We start from the raw sequence: 20,948 nt of genomic DNA on the forward strand, positions 1-20,948 counted from the left end.
AGAGTCATAAGATACATAAGAAGTCAGACAGAAAGTGGACGATGAAATACAGCCACTAAAGCATATAGCTCAAAGTCCACTACACAAAAAGTACATTTCCATTTGCTTGTATCCTTTCAGTGTGGGCCTTTTTTTTTTAACCCCAGACATTTAGGGCTCGACAAAAATAAATGTTTCTTTATGTTTGAATCAGGAATAAGACTTTGATTAAAGATTTGACAGCAGGGGCAAACCAAGAAAAACAGCGTTCTTTGGTGATTAAGTGAAAGATTTGCTGTTTCAAACAGAAGGCAGGGAGTCTGGAACTTAATTACAATGTAGTGCTATTAGTAAATCAGCCAGAGTGGAATTAATGCATTTCCAAAAGGTTGAGGTAATAGGACAATTTCAAAACTTGCACAATAATTTTACTGGCACATTATCAGAGCAGAAGTGGGCAGTTGTATTCAAAGGTCAAATTGATTTTATAGCTCCCTCCCCAACTCGTTGGGTTAATTTCCGTCTGATTTCCGTTCAGGGGATAAAAATGTTGGAACTGCAGTTACTTTAATTTGTGGGCTCAAACAGGAAGTCAACAGCTGTAGTGTGGGCCACAACCTGAGTCTCTTTTTTTAACCAACCTCCAAAAATATGCTGAATCCACTATCAGTTACATATTGACATCTCATCTTTGTACCATACATAGTTGTAAACACAGCTAAAAAGGGGTTACTCTAAGACTGAAGAAAAAATGACCGATCAATAATTCATTAAAATAAAAAAGATCATTCTCAGGCAAGTTCTACAGTTTTACAGAGCATATTTTCTCTGTGATTCACAGTGGATTAATGGGCATTTTTATTTATGGGAAGAGAAAATCGGGGATGATGATATACCGAAGAGGCCTTTGTCAAATTGAAAAAAAATATATCTCTGTGCTATGATTTGACCGGGCTATGACTCAGAGAGTAGAATCATTTCTGCGCAAATTGCAGCAATTTGGTGCTAAGGGGTTTTAAATGCCTTAATTTCCTCCGAGGACTACGTGTCGCCGCTGCAGCTGCCGACTGAGTTACACGTCAGGTACAACACGCAGACGGCCGTCCCTTTAACATCTCCCGGTATCTTTATGTGGCACAGATTTTAAAAAAATTATATATATATATATATCTTGATAATTTAAAGCTGACGAATGTATGGAAAAAAAGGACCAGTGTTATCGAGTGGTTTTGTTTTTGATAATCTTAAGCAAAGTCAAATCTATATCTTTATTCGTGCATTGGTTATTCAGTCATGACAGAAAGAGAAAGACAAAGGGGAGCGAAGCTTTACACGAAGAAGATCGCCGCCCACTCGTCTAACTCCGTTTCTTGAATAGACGGCAAAGGTAGTCCACCACCGTCTTTAGAGGGAAATTATCGGTATTGGTCCACATTTGCATATAAATGAACAATGGTGAACTGTCAGTGAAAAGGGAAACGACGTCGAGACGGAAATATGGAGTGGCGCTGCACAGAGGGGGAGATTAAATGCTGTAGCAGTTTGATTGTGTAAAATGCAAACACAATCAAACTGATACACGATTGAACTTAATCAAACATTTACAGTATGTGTGCGCTGTAAAAATGATCAAGTATTCTTTAGGGTTTGCAACGAATGGCCCCGTTTTGAGTCACCATCACTGTCCTGCGTGTTTGTTTGTGTTGTGTTGATGAGCAGTAACGGAGAACCGTGGAGAACTGTGTTGGTTAGCAGATTGGATGTAACCGTTTCGTTCACGATTCACAATCATTGGCTCGTCCGCGGCTGTGGCTTTCTCAGCTGACTGGTGACGTCCAATCGCATTTCCCGCAGACATACAGCAAACTCATCATGAACCTGAAGCTCCTCACTCGTACTCTGCTGATACAGTTCTCACACAAGAGTCACACGCGTCGAGATTTACTCACTAACTCTATTTCCATTGCGCTTTATCACATCTGTTTTCATCATTACACTGACTCCTCCACCTCAGCCAAGCCTCTCTCTTTTTTTGGGGCTGTGTTTATTCCGTTTCCAGAATTGTTTTCATTTGCACTAAGGGTTTTTACGTGCATATATAGAAACCGATGAACGGAAACACATTTCAAGGTTACACGTGGGGTTTCTCTCCTCTCTTGGCCAACAGGCCTGGAAGGAAGACTCCAAACCAGGGGCGTAGACAGTGGAACTCTTGGCTAAAAAGAGATCAAGCCAGTGATTTCCTAGAGATTCTCCTGCTACAGGGTTACGACTCCGTTTCTGGTTAACCGCGTTGACCCTTAATGTAATAGTCTTTGAGGATAAAGTAAAGAGGTAAAAAGATATGGACAGGAAACGAGCATAAATTGTGACACTGATCCCATTTTGATGACCGAATTAAGGTTTTTTTTGCACATTGACTTCTCTGTATATGCAGCTATCACTATCGTTTATCGGATTTGATCCTTTGAGGTCTCTTGCAGCATTTTTCAAAAGATTATAGGAGGTGCTTTTTGTAATCATAGTGAACCATATACCGTAGATTCTGTACAATTACCTTGAGTACTGCTCTAAGTCACAGTACCTGCACTTCTGGGTGCGAGAAAATCATAGCAATCTATAGTGCATAATTAGCCCAAGCCTAGAATATATACTGTAGGTGTAATTCAGTGCTGATTATACAAGAAGTCTGTTCTGTAAGGTGTTTTTTTCCCCCTATGAAAGTAAATTCTGTCGAATGTTTCAAGACATCAGTTGGAAGACATGATGTACTGTCGTCAACCGAGGAGGTCAAATCATCACGCGAGCCGAGTTGGAGGGATCAAGTCGGTTGGACGGGGAGATAAAGAAGGAGCCAGTGGGTGTGAATTGAGGAGGAGAGAAGGAGAGTGAGCGAGACAAAGTTATTAAGAGTCCTCATCCACATATATAGATCATCGAATGTCTTCATGGCCTGTGAGAAACCCGGCCGCCCACCCAACATCTGATAATTACACTTCATTAGGAGAGCAGGTACTGATGAGGGAGGAGATGCTGAGATGCTGCTGAGAGCGACACGAGCGGGAGTGAGAGACATGCAAGTGGGAGATGGAGGCACGCCCGAGCGAAATACTGGAGTGAAAGGATAATGGGAATTTGATTATATGAGAAAACGAAAGCGCTGGCGCGCGTGCGTGTTTGGGCGTATTGTGTTTTTGCAAGTGTCCATTTGTTTTTTTATATGACTCTATGAGTGTCTATGGATGATTGTGGGTAAATTTATTCTAGCTCAGGGGTCTGTATTTATTGGCTTGGTTTAGTGTTAGACGGAAAATGGACAGGTCTGCCTCAATGCAGATACTAATAAGGTTTCAATGTCACACACACACACACACACACACACACACACACACACCTTTAGCTTGACATTCTCTCCTTGCTACTTCCTTGCAGCGGCCAAAACTATGGCCTCCACGTCCGTGCGATGTATGGCAGTGTTAGTTCAGCAGCAGCAGAGGCTGGTAAAACTGTGCTGCAGCCTGACAGTTGTGCAGTAAGGGATTTTGCGGAGCAGAGGCCGGTCTGAGTCTGACAGCCATGTGGGAAATGTGTGTGTATGGAAACAGCCTTTACAGTATTACAGTATGGTCCTGTCTGAGAGCGGTTGAACAAAATCCGGTACAAAGGTGTGAAATCCCGCAAGTGCAGGGAGGATAGGAAGGCGATCTCGCTCGTGTGTGTGTGTGTGTGTGTGTGTGTGTGTGTGTGTGTGTGTTGTCGTCAGCAGAGAGAGTTAGAGGTGGGGACTGCAGTATTCCTCCAGCCGGGGGAATCATTGATTTTCCGGCCCAGCGTGGGGATGAGGCAAATGTCAGCCTCTAATTGAGTTGATAAAACCTTTTTGAGTTTCAGATGTAAATATGGTTTCCCTCAGGCCAACTGCATTACATGAGTCCCATTGGGAGGTCTGTTAAGCTGGCAGACAGCATGTATCAGCTAGATTGCGTGGTGAACGCAAAAAAACGTAAACATCCCCTTATAGGTCACATGTTTCTACCCGTGTATACAACAATTCGGGATCAGACAGTCAACTGAACAGTCACTCTTTGGTTAGTTTTAGGCACAAGAACTTTTCCTCCTTTACTACTGTCATAATGACTCCAGCCACTAGAGGTCAGCCAACAAGGTCGCAATAGGCTGCGCACACAGACGACCTACAGGTTCAGTTTTGTCCTCTTTGTACAGGAGGACAGTCTCCCGCTGAATGAAATGTTTTTTTCACCCGTGATTCAGAAAACAAGCTCATTTGAATAAACAGTTTTCTGTTGTGACAGAGCGTCTGGAGCTGGAGTGGGTGAGGGAGAGAGAAAGAGAGAGAGAGAGAGGCAGAGGTCATATCTATTAGAGGTATAGAAGGGTGAATAAAGGAAAGGCTGAATGAAACCTCCGCTGTCCCTGCTGATTAGCGGATTGATATGCAGAGAGGGCCCAGGGAGCTACCTGCCGTCTCCGATGGGAACGCACGCTAATGTCAGCGAAGGAGTCGCTGTCTGCACTTTTGCGCGTCTCCAATTCAAAGAGGACGGAGGCACGAAATGTAGGTGAACAGTGCCGCTTTCGAAAATAATAACGAAAAACAGTTGATGTGGGTTTTTTTAGGGAAGCATTTGAATAATGTAGCCCCGTTGACATAAAAGGCTCGTCTACAGTATTTGAATTGTTAATGGCGCTCATCAGTAGTCGCACAAGTGTTGTGAGGAGTGCATGTGAACTCAACCGAGAGTGTATGTGTGTTGTTTGCATCTATAGGGGCTCTGCTCTCATTATTAGGAAGCGATAATTAGATAGAGTTTCACACTTTACACCTCCCCCCCCACACACACACACACACACACACATACTTTCTGTTTCTCTCACACTCGTATGTAAGCGTGCACATTTGTGGATAAGCCTACTAGTAATTAACAGAGGTAATTAGGCAGACAGCCATTCGTAAAGGGGAATGCACACTCATGCTTACGCACACGCGTGTGCAGTACACACACACACACACACACAGTCATACACACAGTCATACACACACACATTATTTCCCCGGTAATTAAGAGTATTAATTACAAGCATAGCTGTCCCCATGAGGCTCAGTATCACTCACAGACTGGCACGCAGCAGGGTTCTTATTACTTTATCTCACCACACCATCACCACTTCGCTCTCCCCCTCTCTGCCTCTCAAGCTCTCCCGTTACACATGCGCCCACATGTACTCTCTAATATACACCTGCTGGATAAATAAGTGGTAGTTAATTAGCCGGAGACTGATAGCTGGCCATGGGTTAACTTCCGGTAGCGCGGGAATTGGGGGAGATCCGCCGGCCTGAAACCAGAACAGACAAAGAGGGCCTGAGGGGCCGAGCCAGGGTCTTTGGTTTTTGTCAAATGTCCTCCACTGTGTCTTATTTTTATTTATCGTAACTCAAGTCTCATCACGTCTCACAAACTAGGCAAGACGATACAGTTTTCATCTGTTCTCTTGTCATTTGAGCTGTAAAATTAGCTACTGTGTAATATTTAAAAGAACGTATTGACAGAAATTGAATATATTGTCCATAATTTGAATTTTTTTTCGTCAACTTTGAATGAATTAAATATAATTACATGAAGTGGACCCCACCTCCGCCGCGTTTGCTACGTCGTGTTGTGCTGCGTTCCGCTTCCACGGCGACTCGCGAGCTGGGGAAAAAATCACCGGCCCGACTTCCGGGGTCCGAGTTAAGAGCGGTTCCTAGGTATAATGGAACGCAGCATTTAATACGGTTGCAGAAAACGGTCCAGAATACGCACATCCCCGTTGAATTCCCAGCACTGCGGGAAACCGGAAATGGAATTAGCGGTGCGCCAACAAAAAATGTCCCCTGTCGGTTGCTCAGCTGGTTGCGGTCACCAGATGCCGCCAGAAAGGTACACAAATTACACACCGGGGCTTTAAGTATATGCGCACTTACCCAGTCGGACATGTAGGCCGATCTGTCTCAGCATGAAGTAGTTAAAAAATGGATGATAGTTGAGCTGGCCTGAGAGCCTCAGGAAAAAAAACTATCTGTCGATTTATCTGTCAGACAAGGAGCGCGCCATGTTTGAGGAGCTTGCGGCGTATTCCCAGTTAATGAACTAGCCCTTGCACTCTGTGGTGCATCCTCAGCACTTGGGAGGAGCCTGACATCATTTATGGAGATATTTCACAGTTCATTCCCAGATGTCACAAGGGTTGCAGCATGTGTGGATTTTGCAGGAGGGTTCTCGAAGCTGTCTCTCCGCAGAGGCAAAGGTGGCACACATGCCCTGGATGCACGAGCAGTATCAAGTTAGCGTGTTTAACCGCTGGCATTGCCTAATGCTCACACACAATATGGAGCATAACATATTGATACATCAATATCCATGCATTGCATCTCTGCGCAATATTCTACCTCCGTGCTCCTCCCAGAGCTTAGTGTCTCATCACTAATAAAGCTATTCTAGGTAGTGTCTAATAAAAAAGAAGAGGATTATTGTGGGTGGCTTATGACCTGGTAATCTTCATCCCGCTGATATGTTCTCGTAGAGTAACTTCGAGATCCATAATGTTGCTTTATTGTTTTGCTGGAAATATAATATTTCTTTGTGTGTGCACATTGTAACCAATATTGCATGTGCTCTTTCATATCGTACTGTTTTCCATCTGGTATTTTCTTTTCACCCACACACAATGTGTGTCCTTCTCTCTCTGTTTCTCCGTAGTGGATGGCTGTACAGACTGGTCAGTGGACTACCTGAAGTACCGCGTGCTGCAGGGTGAGCCGGTGCGGCTGAAGTGCGCCCTGTTCTACGGTTACATCCGGGCCAACTACAGCCAGGCGCAGAGTGTGGGCCTCAGCCTCATGTGGTACCGCAGCTCGGGCCTCGGCCACAGCGACTTCGAGGAGCCCATCTCCTTCGACGGCTCGCGCATGAGCAAGGAGGAGGACGCCATCTGGTTCAGGCCGGCCGACCTCCAGGACGTCGGCCTCTACTCCTGCGTCTTACGGTAAGAGCGAGGAAAGGAGAGAAAGCTATGCCTGATTCTCTCAAACATTTATTTTCGCTTCTTACTGTGTTTAATCAAGTGGCAACCCACTGTGATGTCACCGATTGGTTCGTGAACCGCCGTTTTGAAGCCAGCGCCATCTTTGTTTTTTGAAACCAGAAGTAACCATATTTGGAGGAGCAGGGGGGTGTGGCCTGACTTAGAGTAGTCTACTGCACGTCCACCTCCACCTGCAACCATGCATCTATTGGACGGCACTAGCTGTCAATCACGCTATAACCAGGATCCAATGCATACGTCGCTTTATCGTCTATTTTACTCTAAATGATTGACCATGATTTACAAAATGAACACCATGTTGTAATGAAGAAGACTTGAAACTAGCAATTGAGACCATAAACTTTTCTGGAAAATGTAAATCAAGTGAGAAAATATTTTTTTCATAGACTTCTATAGATACTGATTTTCTTTTTGCAACCAGTGGAGTCGCCCTCTGCTGGTCATTCCAGAGAATACAGGCTTCACTTTCCGGACCTGGGTCCATTTTTAAATACAGTCTATGGGTTTAATACTAACACTAGTCCCTTGTGTGTATTTCAAGTATGGCGCTGTAGCCTGGGGGCAATCAGCTGAAGACTTGAGGCAGAGAGAGATTGCAATGTTTGCCCCATCGAAAGTTCAAAAATATATCAACCTTCTCCTCTAACAATTCCTAATAAACACAGTATAACAACACAAAATCTGTACACACAAAAAATTTAATTTGACCTGACGCAGTCGCAGTGTGATACGTGCATAAGTGTCTATCGCAACGGCTAACTGATCGATTGGCACGTTTCATCTTGTAAAATGGATACATTTGTTTGTCCTCACGCATTTATGTCATTGCAATAAAAATGACACAGTCAGAAAGTAATGAGGTTACATTTTTTTCATTCTTCATTTATTTCCTTTGATCGTTTTATGAAAAAGGATTAAAATACCAATCGGCAATCAATTGAAATTTCAATCAGTTTGGGCCTCTTCTATTCTGACTGAGGTGTTTATATGAAGCACTTTTATCCTGTTTAGACTTTTAAACCGATCATAATGAGAGTTTCAGGCTCCGTGTGAATGTGGCTATTGTGATGGGTAATGTGAGGACAAAGAGAGACAACTCAATATGAATTCAGGGAAAAACACAAACACCCACACTCTTTAGTGGACCGTCGCAGAGACACTTCTTCTTAATACAAGATGCATAATTATGTGGCACTAACTTATTAACCTTTACAACGGAGAACGTCCCTCAATGAATGGCTCATTGCAGCTCTTCATTTCAGAGAGTGTTTAATAAACCCAGTTAAAGACCTGGAGGTGCTTGCAGGATACACAGTGTGCCTGAGGAGAGCATATCTGTGTGGTGATACTCCAGCCTGTACTGCATTTAATAACGCACTCTGTAGGACTAATCTGGAACAAATACTAATAATAATGTGGTTTTATGATTAATTGATTTCGCCTTTGATTAGTGGTGAATTTCTTCTCGCACCTCCTCGGCCCTATTCAATGGTCGTGTTTGAAATTCAGAGCGTGCTGTAATTCTGTGGAGGACTACCAGAAAAACAACAAAAAAAGTGTCCCTTGGTCTGTGTTTCTCAGCCTGCTCGTGTTGAGCTTGGAGGATTTCAGACTTCTCAGATACCCTAATCAGAACACTGCAAGAGATTTGCCTCTGCACTGAAATAGGTTCTCTTTTTGTTCGGGGACTAAGCTTTTGAGTCACAGATTTTAGCACATATGACCCAAACCCTTTCTTCCGAGACTCCCTGCAGGCAAAGGGATGAAAATTGTCTTCTGATTTCATACAGAGCATTCGGCAGACCGTCGTCTATCCGAGCCTTAGACATCTTAATTACTGCTTATGATATAACAAGCCCAAATGTCATTACTGGGGATGGACAAACATTCAACAACCATTTGACTACATGTATCAACACCTCTCGAGATTTATGGGGGAAAAAAAGTATTTGTAAGATTTTAATGGTTGGCATTATAACAGGGCCGGTGTATTGGTTTAGTATAAAAAAAATTTCAAATCTACTTAATAAGGTGCAGCTCAGTGGGTATAACAATCCAAAAACATAATGAGTTTTTAGGTTATAAGAATCTCATCATTAATTCAAGCAATTTAAATGACATCAAGCGCCACTGGTGATGTGGTACTTGTTCCTAACCTCCTTCAGCAGCAGGCGTAATGTATCTTTAATCGTCGTGGTTACTAGAATAAACACGTGGTTAAACCTTTGGAGAAGTCGCAGTCTGGAATTAGGTGCAAAACAACCCTTTGTTGTCACGGTTACAACAATCATGGATAGAGGAGATGACAAAGACGATGGTTTTTCAAACGGTAAATGTCTCAAGTGTCAAAATCACATCCGTCCACCGCAACTTCCTCAAAACACACACTTCTTTGCTCTATATTCTACATCAAGTAACTCCCTCCTTTACTGACATGTATGTCATAATTACTACACCCAGAGGTCACCTAACAATAAAATATAACTACGCGTCGTAATAAACTGCTTCCCTCTTTTTTATGGGAAAACACTCTTGTCGCAAAAATGTGTGATATTTCATAAATGTCATGTGCCTCTAAATTAGTCTTTAAAACCTAATCAAGTGGCTTTAGTGACCTCCGCAGTGCCTCATATTGTCATATAGGTTTTTCTCGTTTTGTTTTTTTCCAACAATATCATTTCCTCTCTGCAAAATAATTGCATTTAAAACAAAGTACAGTATATTCACTAGCACATGTGCTACCACATGCCTATACCACCACGACACAACAGTGGAATAAAACACCAGGTCCCACACGGGACCACTTGCTCCAGTTCTGTCATGTTGTTTTGCTTTTAATTACACAACAAAAATGACGTTCTGCACATGTAGAATCATCACATATACCTGATAAACCAAATTGCCTACTGCAGACAGTCTTTAGCTGCTGCTGCTGCTGCTGCTGCTGCTGCTGCTGCTCCTCAATTTGTGGATTTTCTGTCACCCAATTCTGTCACCCTGTTATCAACCTGGCCTTCCTTTACAAAAGTTATCTGCGTCAATACCCCAGTGAGGAAAATATGATTTTCTATGGTTTTGTCAAAGTACCAGAGGTGAGGCACTGACTCAAAAATTCAACTTCTGTACATGCCAAGGCTACATAATACTTAGATACAACCACAGTTGAGGCTGCTCATGATGTAAGTACACTCGCATTAAAGCTGATAGTACGTACTTTAAAGTCCAAGTGATTGTTTCATTTGGAATCCAGTGCGCTGAAGTACGACGAGTCAACACCCCAGGAAACGATCCTCAAATCTGTCTTTACACACACTCGCCGCCACAGCCCCTTTATATTTAACCGGGTGAATTATCGATAATAAGTCTGTGTTGTGGAGTGGGGCACTTCCTCCCCTTGATTAGATTATCCAACACGTGGAATAATAATGTGTGGAGAATTGCGGCGAACGCGAGCCGCCGACTTAAATCCGCGACTAATATCCAGCAACGCTCGGATAGAAAGTGACAGACGTGAAAGACACGGCGACACTGTGCATCAACCCCCCGCTGTCCATCACTCAGGCGGGTCCACTGACACCGTCCCACAATGCCACAGGGTGCCGGCTGTGAATATTCAACCATCAGAGATGTCTCCTATCAGCTCCCCGGGGATTTTAATGGCTCAGGTGTTGCACTGGGAGAGGTCATTTCTGATCATCTCCCAGTTAAGTTAACAAGCGTGCACCGGGGGGGTTGGCGTGGTTGATTTGGAAGGTGTGGGAATTTGCCTGCTGTACATATGCATGTATGTGTTCGTATTTGTATTTGAGTGTGCTCCGCTGGCACGGTTGTATTTTTTTTTTGTCCTTTAAACAAATATACTGTTCAAGTGTACTTTGTAAGCCTCCAGCATAGCATCTGCCCACTCTGCTCCCTCCAGATAGGAGGCATCGAGTCGATAATGTTGGATGTCAGCACCGAGAGGGCATGGCTCCGTTGCAATATCTTGCATCTTACTTTTGCTTCCTACAGCATTTTTCCAGATGCCCTTTTAGTCATCTTCTGTGTGGTAGAAGTATGCAGCGTCTTTTCTTTCTCCCTCGTTCCCTGTTGATATTCTCCTTCTGCTCCTCTCGTTGCTATCTTTACACAGTCTTCCACAGATACACGTTGCCACATGGGTCTCTCCACCGTGTGTGTGTGTGTGTGTGTGTGTGTGTGCGTGTGTGTGTGTGTGTGTGTGTGTGTGTGTGTGCGTGCGCGCACACGTGTTTGTGTCATCTGTGTTTTATGGCCCTAGGGGGTCAGAGGTGTTTATACGGGAGAGGGTGACTCCCTTATTGCTTCCATAACCTGAGTAGATCATATGAGACCCTGTCATTTACAGTGAATGGGAGCATCTGGCGAGCCATAAATGTAATGTAATGAAATGAAATGAAAGCCCATATGGCTGTAAGCACAGCTTCCCGATCGACCAACCGAAGGGACTGGCCGAGGCAGAGCCCGGCCAGGATGGGCCCAGACGGCAGAGGTTAAAGAGCAGACAGACTGTCATTATAAAAGTGTTGCAGGTTCTTAGAGTGGGTCTATTTCTCATGGTCTGGGCCAGGATCGCTCACTTTCAATTAACGGAAGTTTTGTAGAAACACATTGAAACCCTTTCCCTATTTAACATGACAATGTCTCCATGCGCTAAGTCATGTCCATAAGGGAAATGGTTTTCCACGTTTGACATGGGAGGATGCACAGTAACTGGCCGGAAGTTGATATCTTACCAGAAAATGACTTTGGTGGCAGTTAAAGTCACCCATTAGAATATTACATGAGTAAATGTATCTGATATTTACTGTACTTAAGTATCAAAATGATTTGCTGATCTTAAACTTATGTAATAATTTAAATTAAAGTACAATTCATAAAAAAGCAAGCAGTCAGATTTTTGAGGATTAAGAACTTTATTCTTCTAAACGTCTACACCACATGGAGCCACTCGAAGATCAACAAGTTCCTCCGACACCCCATGGAGCCACTCGAAGATCAACAAGTTCCTCCGCTACTTCGGAATTTAAAGAACAAAATGTTTTTTTCCTCTCACTCCAGCAGTAGAAAACATTTCCCGCACACATATGCCCATGGGCGTTCATTTTGCCGTTGCCGCGTCAGCCTCCTCACAGTGGAGTCGAAGTGAAAGTTCACAGAAAAATAAAAACTCAAGTAGTAGAAGTGCAGATATTCCCATTGTTACATTTCACCACTGACCTTGGTGCACTCGAGGGGTGCAAGTGTGGGATGAAGTGGAAGAACCTACTGCAAAGCCCGGACGTCAATGTCAGCAATGCTCTCGAGCATATTCTAGCAACTGGGCTCCGGAGCAGCGAAGGTGTCAACATCCGTTGCACGGCTGTCGTTGTGGTTTTGGCCATGTGGCGTGGGAGTTTTGCAGGGAACACCTTGTCACAGTCACTTGTGGGGTGTTAGGTGCAGCGGGAAGGCATCGTGTCAGTGGTGACAGGGGCTGACATGATGGAGGCTGATGGCGGTTAATGATGATGCTCACGACAACATTAATAACGGGGAGAGAAAGAGAGACCTCTGTCAGCTCGTGTGCATCAGGGGTGAGGTGCCCTGACGGTTGCTGGGAGACCACGGGGGGGGGGGGGGGGGTCCTAGTGATGACCAAGCAGCTTTCCCTCACATAGTGTCGCGAGGCCCCTCTCTGCGTTTGTCTCTTTTCTGATTAGCATTCGCAGGCCCGACCGACTCCCCCCATAAATCCAATAATGGTCGTGAGCGTGAGTCATTGACTCGGCAAAGCTGCTGAACACGTCGTTATTACTAACCCCACAAAACATGGGGGGAGGAGGCGGGAGACCGAGGAGCGATGGATACGGATAAAAATAACCGAAAGGGTTTCAAAGGGAGTAAACATAAAATTCCACTTGATTGAGCGTGCACAGTTACAGTGGCAGTGTTTTTTCATTTGTGTGAATAAACTAAAGAGTTTTTGTTCTGTCGTACTTTCTATTATGTAACATTCAGCGCTGTACTGCGTATGATGAGGGCGCTGCCTCACTGAGCTCCCAGTGTATCAGACAAGTGATGCGCTGTTGTTCTCTGCCCACAGGAACTCGACGTACTGCATGAAGGTGTCCATGTCTCTGACTGTGGCGGAAAATGACACAAACCTCTGCTACAACTCCAACATGAGGCGAAGCGAGAAGGCCGAGCTCAGCAAGAGCAAAGACATCCTGTGTCCTGACATAGACGACTACGTTGAAGCGGGCAAAGAGCCGGACATCACCTGGTACAAGGTGGGCAGGTTCTCAACAAAGTTCTTGGCTGTTTATTTTTTTAAAAGCCTTGTTGGAAAACAGAGTTCCAGATCCCTTCGATAGTCGACTGTATATATATATATGGATACCAAAAAAATGACAATGAATTACATGAGCTCTGTTTGTGCCACTGCGAGAGCGAACAGAGGAGAATAAAGACTGAGCAGAGGGCGGACAGAGATGAACACAGATGAGAATATTGCGCAGCGGCACTCTCTGCCCCGCGGAGCGAGTGGATGTCCTCCAAATGCTCCCGGTCTGTCCCTGATCTTTATTCAGCGTGCACCTTCTCCCCTCTCTCACCTGGGCTCTCGCCGTTCCCCGGGTCAGGCGCGGCCCGCGGACAACAGAGCGCTTCCCGAGAAAGGGCTCCGGCCAGACTAATCACAGGCAGATCAACAGTAGATTAGCCGGCCGGGCTTGACCTCTAGGTTTTCCCAGAATTCAATTATGGCCTGGGTAATGACTGGGAGTGCTGGAACCCAGAGTTATTTGGAAGACTGCGGAGCCGCAGTGATTGAATTCAATGTTTGCCGGGGGCAATGGTGGAATAGGATCTGCCGAGCCGCCCTTGTCCCCTACCAGAGCACCGAGGGGCTTGAGAGAAGATCATGACACACTCTTTGTGCCTGCGCACATCAAGTCACACACACACACACACACACACACACACACACAGGCGCTGCATAGACACAGAGACTGCTGTAAATGACATTCTCTGTCCTCTGTGGCTGTACCGAGGTATTGAATGGAGAATATTCAGTTCAGTGCAATAACTCTTGATCTGATAAGTAGGATAATGGCTGGGCCTTATCATCTTATTGTGCCGAGTCTTTATGTCAAAGTGCCAAGCAATGCATCCCTATCACTAAATCCGTTTTCCTAATGCTCGTTGATGTCTGAAAATCCTATGAAGCGGGCGTTTTTTCCGGGGGAGATGTTTTGAATTTGACTCGTCCGTCTTTCTCCAATGCACAGGAGTGCCGTCCGAAGCAGTGGCGCGCCAGCATCATCCAGAAGAGAGACATTCTGACGTTCCAGGACGTTAAGGAAGATGACATTGGGAATTATACCTGCGAAATCCAGTTTGGCGGTTTTGTGGTCAGGAGGACCACTGAGCTCAGAGTGACTGGTAAGTTTTTGCACAGGGGAAAAAAAAGCATAAACAAGAGAGTGTATAGGTCAGTATATAAATTATACTGTTGATGTGAAGAGAATGAACAGAGTTAGCATTTGTTTCTGTCAAAGGCACTTGCAGAAAGGAATATAGATAAGTGAGCACTGCAACAGTGTCCCGCTGTTCTGTTAATTGCCGGGGGGAAGAAGAATGCTGTGGCCTGGCCTCGATCCCTTCTTCTGACTCAGCACTTTCCCGCCAACCGAGCGGTGTTGAAATATTTAAGGCTATAGGCTAAACCCCTTCACACAGAGAGCTAAAGAGCCAGGACCAAGGTCAGGAGATTAACAGTACAGTTGTTCAGCTCTCTCTCTCTCTCTCTCTCTCTCTCTCTCTCTCTCTCTCTCTCTCTCTCTCTCTCTCTCTCTCTCTCTCTCTCTCTCTTTGCCAAGTTTGCAAGTTGAGCAATAAATAAATGCATTCATGTGTTCTTTAATAGTGTGAGTGTTTTGCCGGGTCAACTACTCTATTATGGTTGATAAAAAAGGTCAAATCATTTTCCCCCCTCTCCTTTTTTTTTTTTCTCAAGCCAGCTCCGATACTTCCACCCATTTCATTTGACTGTGTACAGCAGGTTCACGAAAAAAAGTAGAAACTTTAAGAAATAAAATGTGGTTGAATTGTCCTCAGTGATGCTGTAGGAAAAGAACGTAGCCAAATTTTGGTTAATCATATGGCATCCACTGGTATTGAATAAATTACAACAATATATTTGCACAAATGCTCAGAAGTGCCTCCATTGCATCAATTTGATGGAGATTAAAAATGTATCTTTTCGGATTATTAATGGATTAGAGGTGGTAAAATCAAGCATGGGCTACAAAAGTACAGCGTGCGTATGGGAGATGCCAGATACGCAGGATATTTTCGATCAAGCAAAGATCAAACAGGAAACTGCATACGTCAGTCTGAGCAGGCCTTACCATTAGACACGGCTAAATTATCATCCTGGAGGTTTGACTTTGATTTTATCACCCTAGGTTACCATCATCAGTGATATTCTGTTAAGAACCCAAATTGGAAAAATCCCTTGGGACATGCATGAGCGACAGATTACCATGCAACATATGAGGCCACCAGCTGCAGATCCATCGGGTCCATAACCATCCTTTTGGTTCCGGTTTAAAGGGTCACTTCACCCAATTCACAGGAAGCATTCATTTCTTCCCTATCCCCTCTATGGTGTATGTCCATGCAGTTTTTACTTTATTTATCATGACGGATTTTCACCGAACTTGGTAGGTATATTACATGGGAGGCTATTTCAAAAAGAAACAAGTAAAGTGAAATACTTTCTCCACTTTCTTTCTGTATGAGCCCTCCATGTTGTTTGTATGCAGTGTGAGGTGTGAATATTCTGGCTGAACAATGACAGGCAGTGAGCTAGGAGAGGAAAAAATTGGTAATTTTACATTTGATTTTCTCTCACACTGAACTTGTGATCTTATAATTTTACATAAACTGCCCATAGTTTCTTGTATATGCTTGTGTGCACATGCACAGCAGTCTGTTCTTGCGCACCCATGTAGAGCCACAGAGAAACGCCCACACAACATCCAGAGTACATTGAAGCATTTTTTTCGAATAATAAAAAAGTCTATTAGTCATTCGAAATGGTGGGCCATGCTCTCTGGCTGTAATGCGGCAGGTTGATGCGATCCCACAAATGTTTCTCCAAGTACATGAAATAATTTCCGCGAAGCACATTTCCCATATGAAGACGATGCTCGCAGCCGCCCCTGACTGAATGTGACTCACCCAGAGTCCCGTATTAATTTTTAAAAACTCGCTGCCAGTAGAAAAACTGCCAGTGACTATATCTCAGTCACCAATCCTGTGTCATCCGTTATGCTGCATCTGCTAAAAAAAATACGACTTGCTCTATTACCACAGCATTTGGCCTTATTACCATACCAGTGGGGTACCTCCTTTTTAGCACTGTAGTATCCTGCTAGAATTAGATTAGCTCATCCTCACCATAGGCTCATTTCCTTTAATAAACCTACGCCATCATCCCCTCAAGTGGGTGTGACATTATCCACGTTTTATCGCATCCTGTTAAAAACGACATTGCCTGGATGGCGGGCGTAAAAGGCCAAACTGCGTGGGAGAGTGGAGGGCTAATGTTTGAGTTTATTTGATAGCCCAGCAGGATGACGGAGGTCATGAAATTTAACTCAACTTAAACACAGCACAAAAGAAACTGTCCTCCTGCCGTGCTGCAAACTGTGCACGAGTGCAGGCGCGCGTGTTCCGCTCTGATCCTGCTGCACCATGTAACAGCCTCCGCTTGAAGCAGTAAAGACGCCTGCATATGAACTGAGGTCAGTCTTGTAATCGAGGTTAACTATGAGAATAAACACAGGCCCGCCCAGATCAGGCTGATCCGGGAGCACCTTAATCAAACGAGGATGCTCCTCGGGTTATTAGAAATGTAAAAGAAACCGTAACCCCCTCGCCTCATTTTATGTTCTCTCTAGTTTATGTCGGGGTGCATTTAAATATTCCCTAACTCATTCCGAGCATGAGGACGAGAGGAGGCAGAGCCCAATGCCGCGATGGGATGTGATTTGAGAATAAAAACGTCATTGCCAACAGATGGAGAGTCTTTGTTTTCTCTTTCCCCTCCATAGACCTTCACCTCAACCTCCCATCTGTAAAGAGAGTGGCTTTTGTGTACTCTTATAATTGATTCATAGCAGCAGCAGCAGGTTTGCTATTCCCCACTTCCTCCGAGGAATACTGAGCATGGTCAGATTAATCTACACTTGTGTTTGCGCCTTTCTACTGTCAGAGCCACAAGAAGCAACACGTCGGCTCTACAGCCACGACCCAGCTATGACTAACTGATACATGCATGTACAGTAAGGGTAGCGCAGGTGTGTGTTTGTGTTCTTAAAGTTATATACCTACAAGCGTCTGGTGTGATGTATCTGTTTAGTGATAGTACATGTGAATCATTTCTACTGCTTTTTTTTTTACGGTTCTCCCAGGCCTCATTCCAGCACTGTGATGGTAATGCCTACAATACTGTAACACCAGATAAAAGCCCCGTTCAGCTGATGTATGCAGCTCCCTCTGCGTCCTGTAGGAAGGAAAAATATTATACTGAGAGAAGCTGAAAAGGATAAAGAGAACATGGGAGTGAAAGTGACTGATGACAGCAAAGGAGAGACAGACAGAGAGAGAGAGAGAGAGAGGAAAAGGAGATAGAAAGAATGAGGAAGATAGAGCGGTCGGCGCTCCTGTATCTTCTCTGTATTCCTCGCCAGTGTTTCCCAGCAGAAGCAGCGTGTCCAGGACCATAAACAGACTATTATCCTAGTGTTTATCACAGTGCACATTACTGTTTGCCTCTGTCGGACTTACTGTAATGGAGTCGTTTGGTGTGATGGATGCCTCGGACGCGCGGGGGTTTCTATCTGCTCCTCCCATTGCACCTCTGTATGCATGCACTCATTGCAGAGATTTCCGTCCGCACATTCAGCACAGCCCCCCCCCCCAAAACATGGCGATCCAGCTTTTGGCCAATGTAAACGTACCATTTGGCTCAGTGAATTGGAGGGTGCAGAGGGCAAGAGGAAATGGAGGGGAGGAGAGGAATCTTCCCTCGCTTTATGTACTGTGCAGGAATACATACTGTATGTGCGTATATATATGACACTGTTGTGGGTGTTGCAGCTGTTTTCATGTGGCGTTCGCTTTATTCCCTGCTCACTGTATCTATATCGCATGAATAATATATTCTCCTGCAGGCACCTGATTCAACCATCAGGGTTCGCAGCATCCTGATTGCCCTTGCCTCTCTGGCCAGATTTGACACAGGACGACATGCATAGTGTGCGTTGTGCGCGTGCGTGCGTGCGTGTGTGTGTGAGGGTGTGTAATGAGGAGCCGAGGTGTGGGGAGGTGATCCAGGACATCGTCTCATCGCAGTAAAAGGTTCCTTACAGTTCTTCTGCTATGGGGTCACCTTCAGAAGCACGGGGCACTTCACAGCCTTATAAAATGTTACAGCCTGTCCGCCGCACACGTGTGAGCAGGACTGTGTGATTTATTCATTTATTTATTCATTTATCGTGCCGATGGCTCGACTTGCACCTGGCCAGCTGGGCGCAATCTTATCGCGGCGGATGTCGAAAGCAGCAGCAGCAGGAGGAGAGACGGAGGCAGGGGCAGTCGGCGGCGCCACGGTGAAAGAGGACCGTGGCGCTCGCACCTCCTCCGTCTGTTCGCCTGTCTGTCTGGTGTGAAGGTGGAGAGATGGATGGAGAGGCAGCGATTAGCGCTGATGTCATCCCGGAGAGCAGGGGCAAGAGGAATGAGCGGAAGCGAGATAAGAGGTGCAGGGCTGAGAAAGTAAGATGGGCTGTGCTCTCGACGGAAACCTTCTCCATCTCTCGGCCCATGTGCCCGAGCCGCTGCGTGAACACGTCGCGCCTGCGCCGCCTGCGCCGCGGCGGCCTGTTGTGCTCCCGCTAAACACTCGAGACTCAGCCGCACACATCCGCGGGGGGAAGATGATAAGATCACACCTGAGATAAGTGTTACTCCAGCAGTTGACTTTTTGTGACTCCCCCCTGCACACGTGTACAGTATGAACCTGTGGGCACACACACGAGGGGGCAGTGCACACAGTGTTGAAGCACAACCCGCTGTTCTCGATACAGCGTGTAGAAGATCTAGTATGAAAAATGTCTGACAGTGTAGGGCCGCACATTTTTGAAAGCCTATAAATTTAATGAGCGGCTGAGTTACTCATGAAACCAGTATTACCGTTTTGGGGGTGGAGCAGAGTGACTCATTAGTTTAAGGTCAACTATCACTCTCATCATTAACTAATCTCCCTCTCTCTCTGTCTCTCTCCGTCTGTGTCCCTCTTCCCCACCTCTAACCTCTCCGCCCTCCCCTCCCCTCCCCCACGCCTCGCATGTGTTCTCCAGCTCGCGTCATCTCTATTCATCAGCCGTCCTCCTGGTCTCCGAGCAGGCCAGGGTTCACATTGTTTTAATTCAATTAAAATTGACATCAATCTGCATGTGACGAATGAAATTTACATCCCCCCCAATTAATCTTGCCTGACCTACCCCCAGTCTACCCACACACACACCCTGAGTCTCTGGTTATTATCACTATCTAGGCGTATAGGGCTGGTGCCGGGCAGAAGTCATTTAGAATTATAATTTTGTCTTTTAATGTCTCTTCGAAGGGGAGGTCAATAATCAAACTGCGGTTCTATGTGGACGGTCATGCACATCTGAAAAAAGGATATTTTACAGACCAGTGAACAGTGATTTGCTTTCAATGAAAAGCTGCAGTACAATTGAGTTGAGAAATCTTGACTGTTGCATTTGAATATGTTGAAAAGTACTTGCAGGCATTAGGTGTCGTAGCTATGCAGATGAACCTGCTGTGAACCAATTTCTAGCATTGGTTGCACATGTATAGCGGCTGCTCTCTTTCAGGGACACAATCAAACATATTTTTGATTTTGACCTGAATTCTTTTAGTCCCGCATCATCATTTTTTGAAAAGTTTTCTATTCTATTTCAGATATTTTTTGAAAAACACTCTGGATTACAGCCACATACTGGTATGTTTGGTAAAGCCCTTCAATGAAATACAATCATCGGCTCACTGTTAAATACAGAAGTGACTATGAAGCTTCTGCTCCTGGTTTATTAAGCTTGAGAGAGCAAAATGGAATCCATTTTTTGAGTGAGATTGTGCTTGAGATTGAATCTGACCTTATCCAGCGTAATGGCCTCATTAATATCTCTGTAATCTTTCTCTATTTTGACTAAAATTGTTTAGTTTTACCGAAGCATTTCAAAATACTTGCTTTGACACTCATGTTCTTGAGCACTGCCCCTTGTATACGCCTGCTGAAACACTGCAGGTGTAAGCCTACACAGCTCACTGGAGCAGTACATCCAGAGTGTTGAATAGAGAAAACAAAGCTTTGTTGTCATGTAGTCTCCCTGCTGACGAAAATCACCCATGTTGGCGCATCATTTTGCTTTCAATCCCCCGTCTCCGGAGAGGACGGATCTCTTCTCTCCCTCTAAGTAAAGTACGTAGCTTATTACCTCGGCATGTGTGTTCAAGCAGATTTCTGCACGCTGCAAATTTGTTTGCTTCAATTCGTTACTTACAGTATAACACCTTGTTCTGACATTAGTGGCTCTTCTCTCCCCCTCTGCCGGACTCCCTCCCTCGTACGTGCACACTAATGAAGTTACAGTACAATTTTGCCCATTTTGACACTGATCACGTTACGGCCTCTGTTACTCTGATCTCGCTGCAATCCCCGTCCTCCTCGCCAGCGATCTAGTGGTAATTGGCCCCTCACGTCCTGACTCACTTCTCCCTGCGGC

The 20,948-nt window shown here is 45.0% G+C and overlaps 1 protein-coding gene across 5 annotated transcripts in view; it reads left to right on the forward strand.

Moving 5' to 3' along the window:
* il1rapl1a (interleukin 1 receptor accessory protein-like 1a) overlaps positions 1-20,948 on the forward strand; it is a 160,577-nt gene that overhangs the window by 76,948 nt on the left and 62,681 nt on the right. For all 5 annotated transcript variants that reach the window (XM_035604694.2, XM_035604693.2, XM_035604697.2 and 2 more), the window contains exons 3-5: positions 6,738-7,023; positions 13,187-13,373; positions 14,373-14,526. In XM_035604694.2, the coding sequence (XP_035460587.1) occupies positions 6,738-7,023; positions 13,187-13,373; positions 14,373-14,526 (627 nt within the window). The remainder of the gene's footprint in view (positions 1-6,737; positions 7,024-13,186; positions 13,374-14,372; positions 14,527-20,948) is intronic.

The sequence above is a fragment of the Scophthalmus maximus genome, chromosome 14, assembly GCF_022379125.1.
Source record: "Scophthalmus maximus strain ysfricsl-2021 chromosome 14, ASM2237912v1, whole genome shotgun sequence".
Taxonomy (NCBI): domain Eukaryota; kingdom Metazoa; phylum Chordata; class Actinopteri; order Pleuronectiformes; family Scophthalmidae; genus Scophthalmus; species Scophthalmus maximus.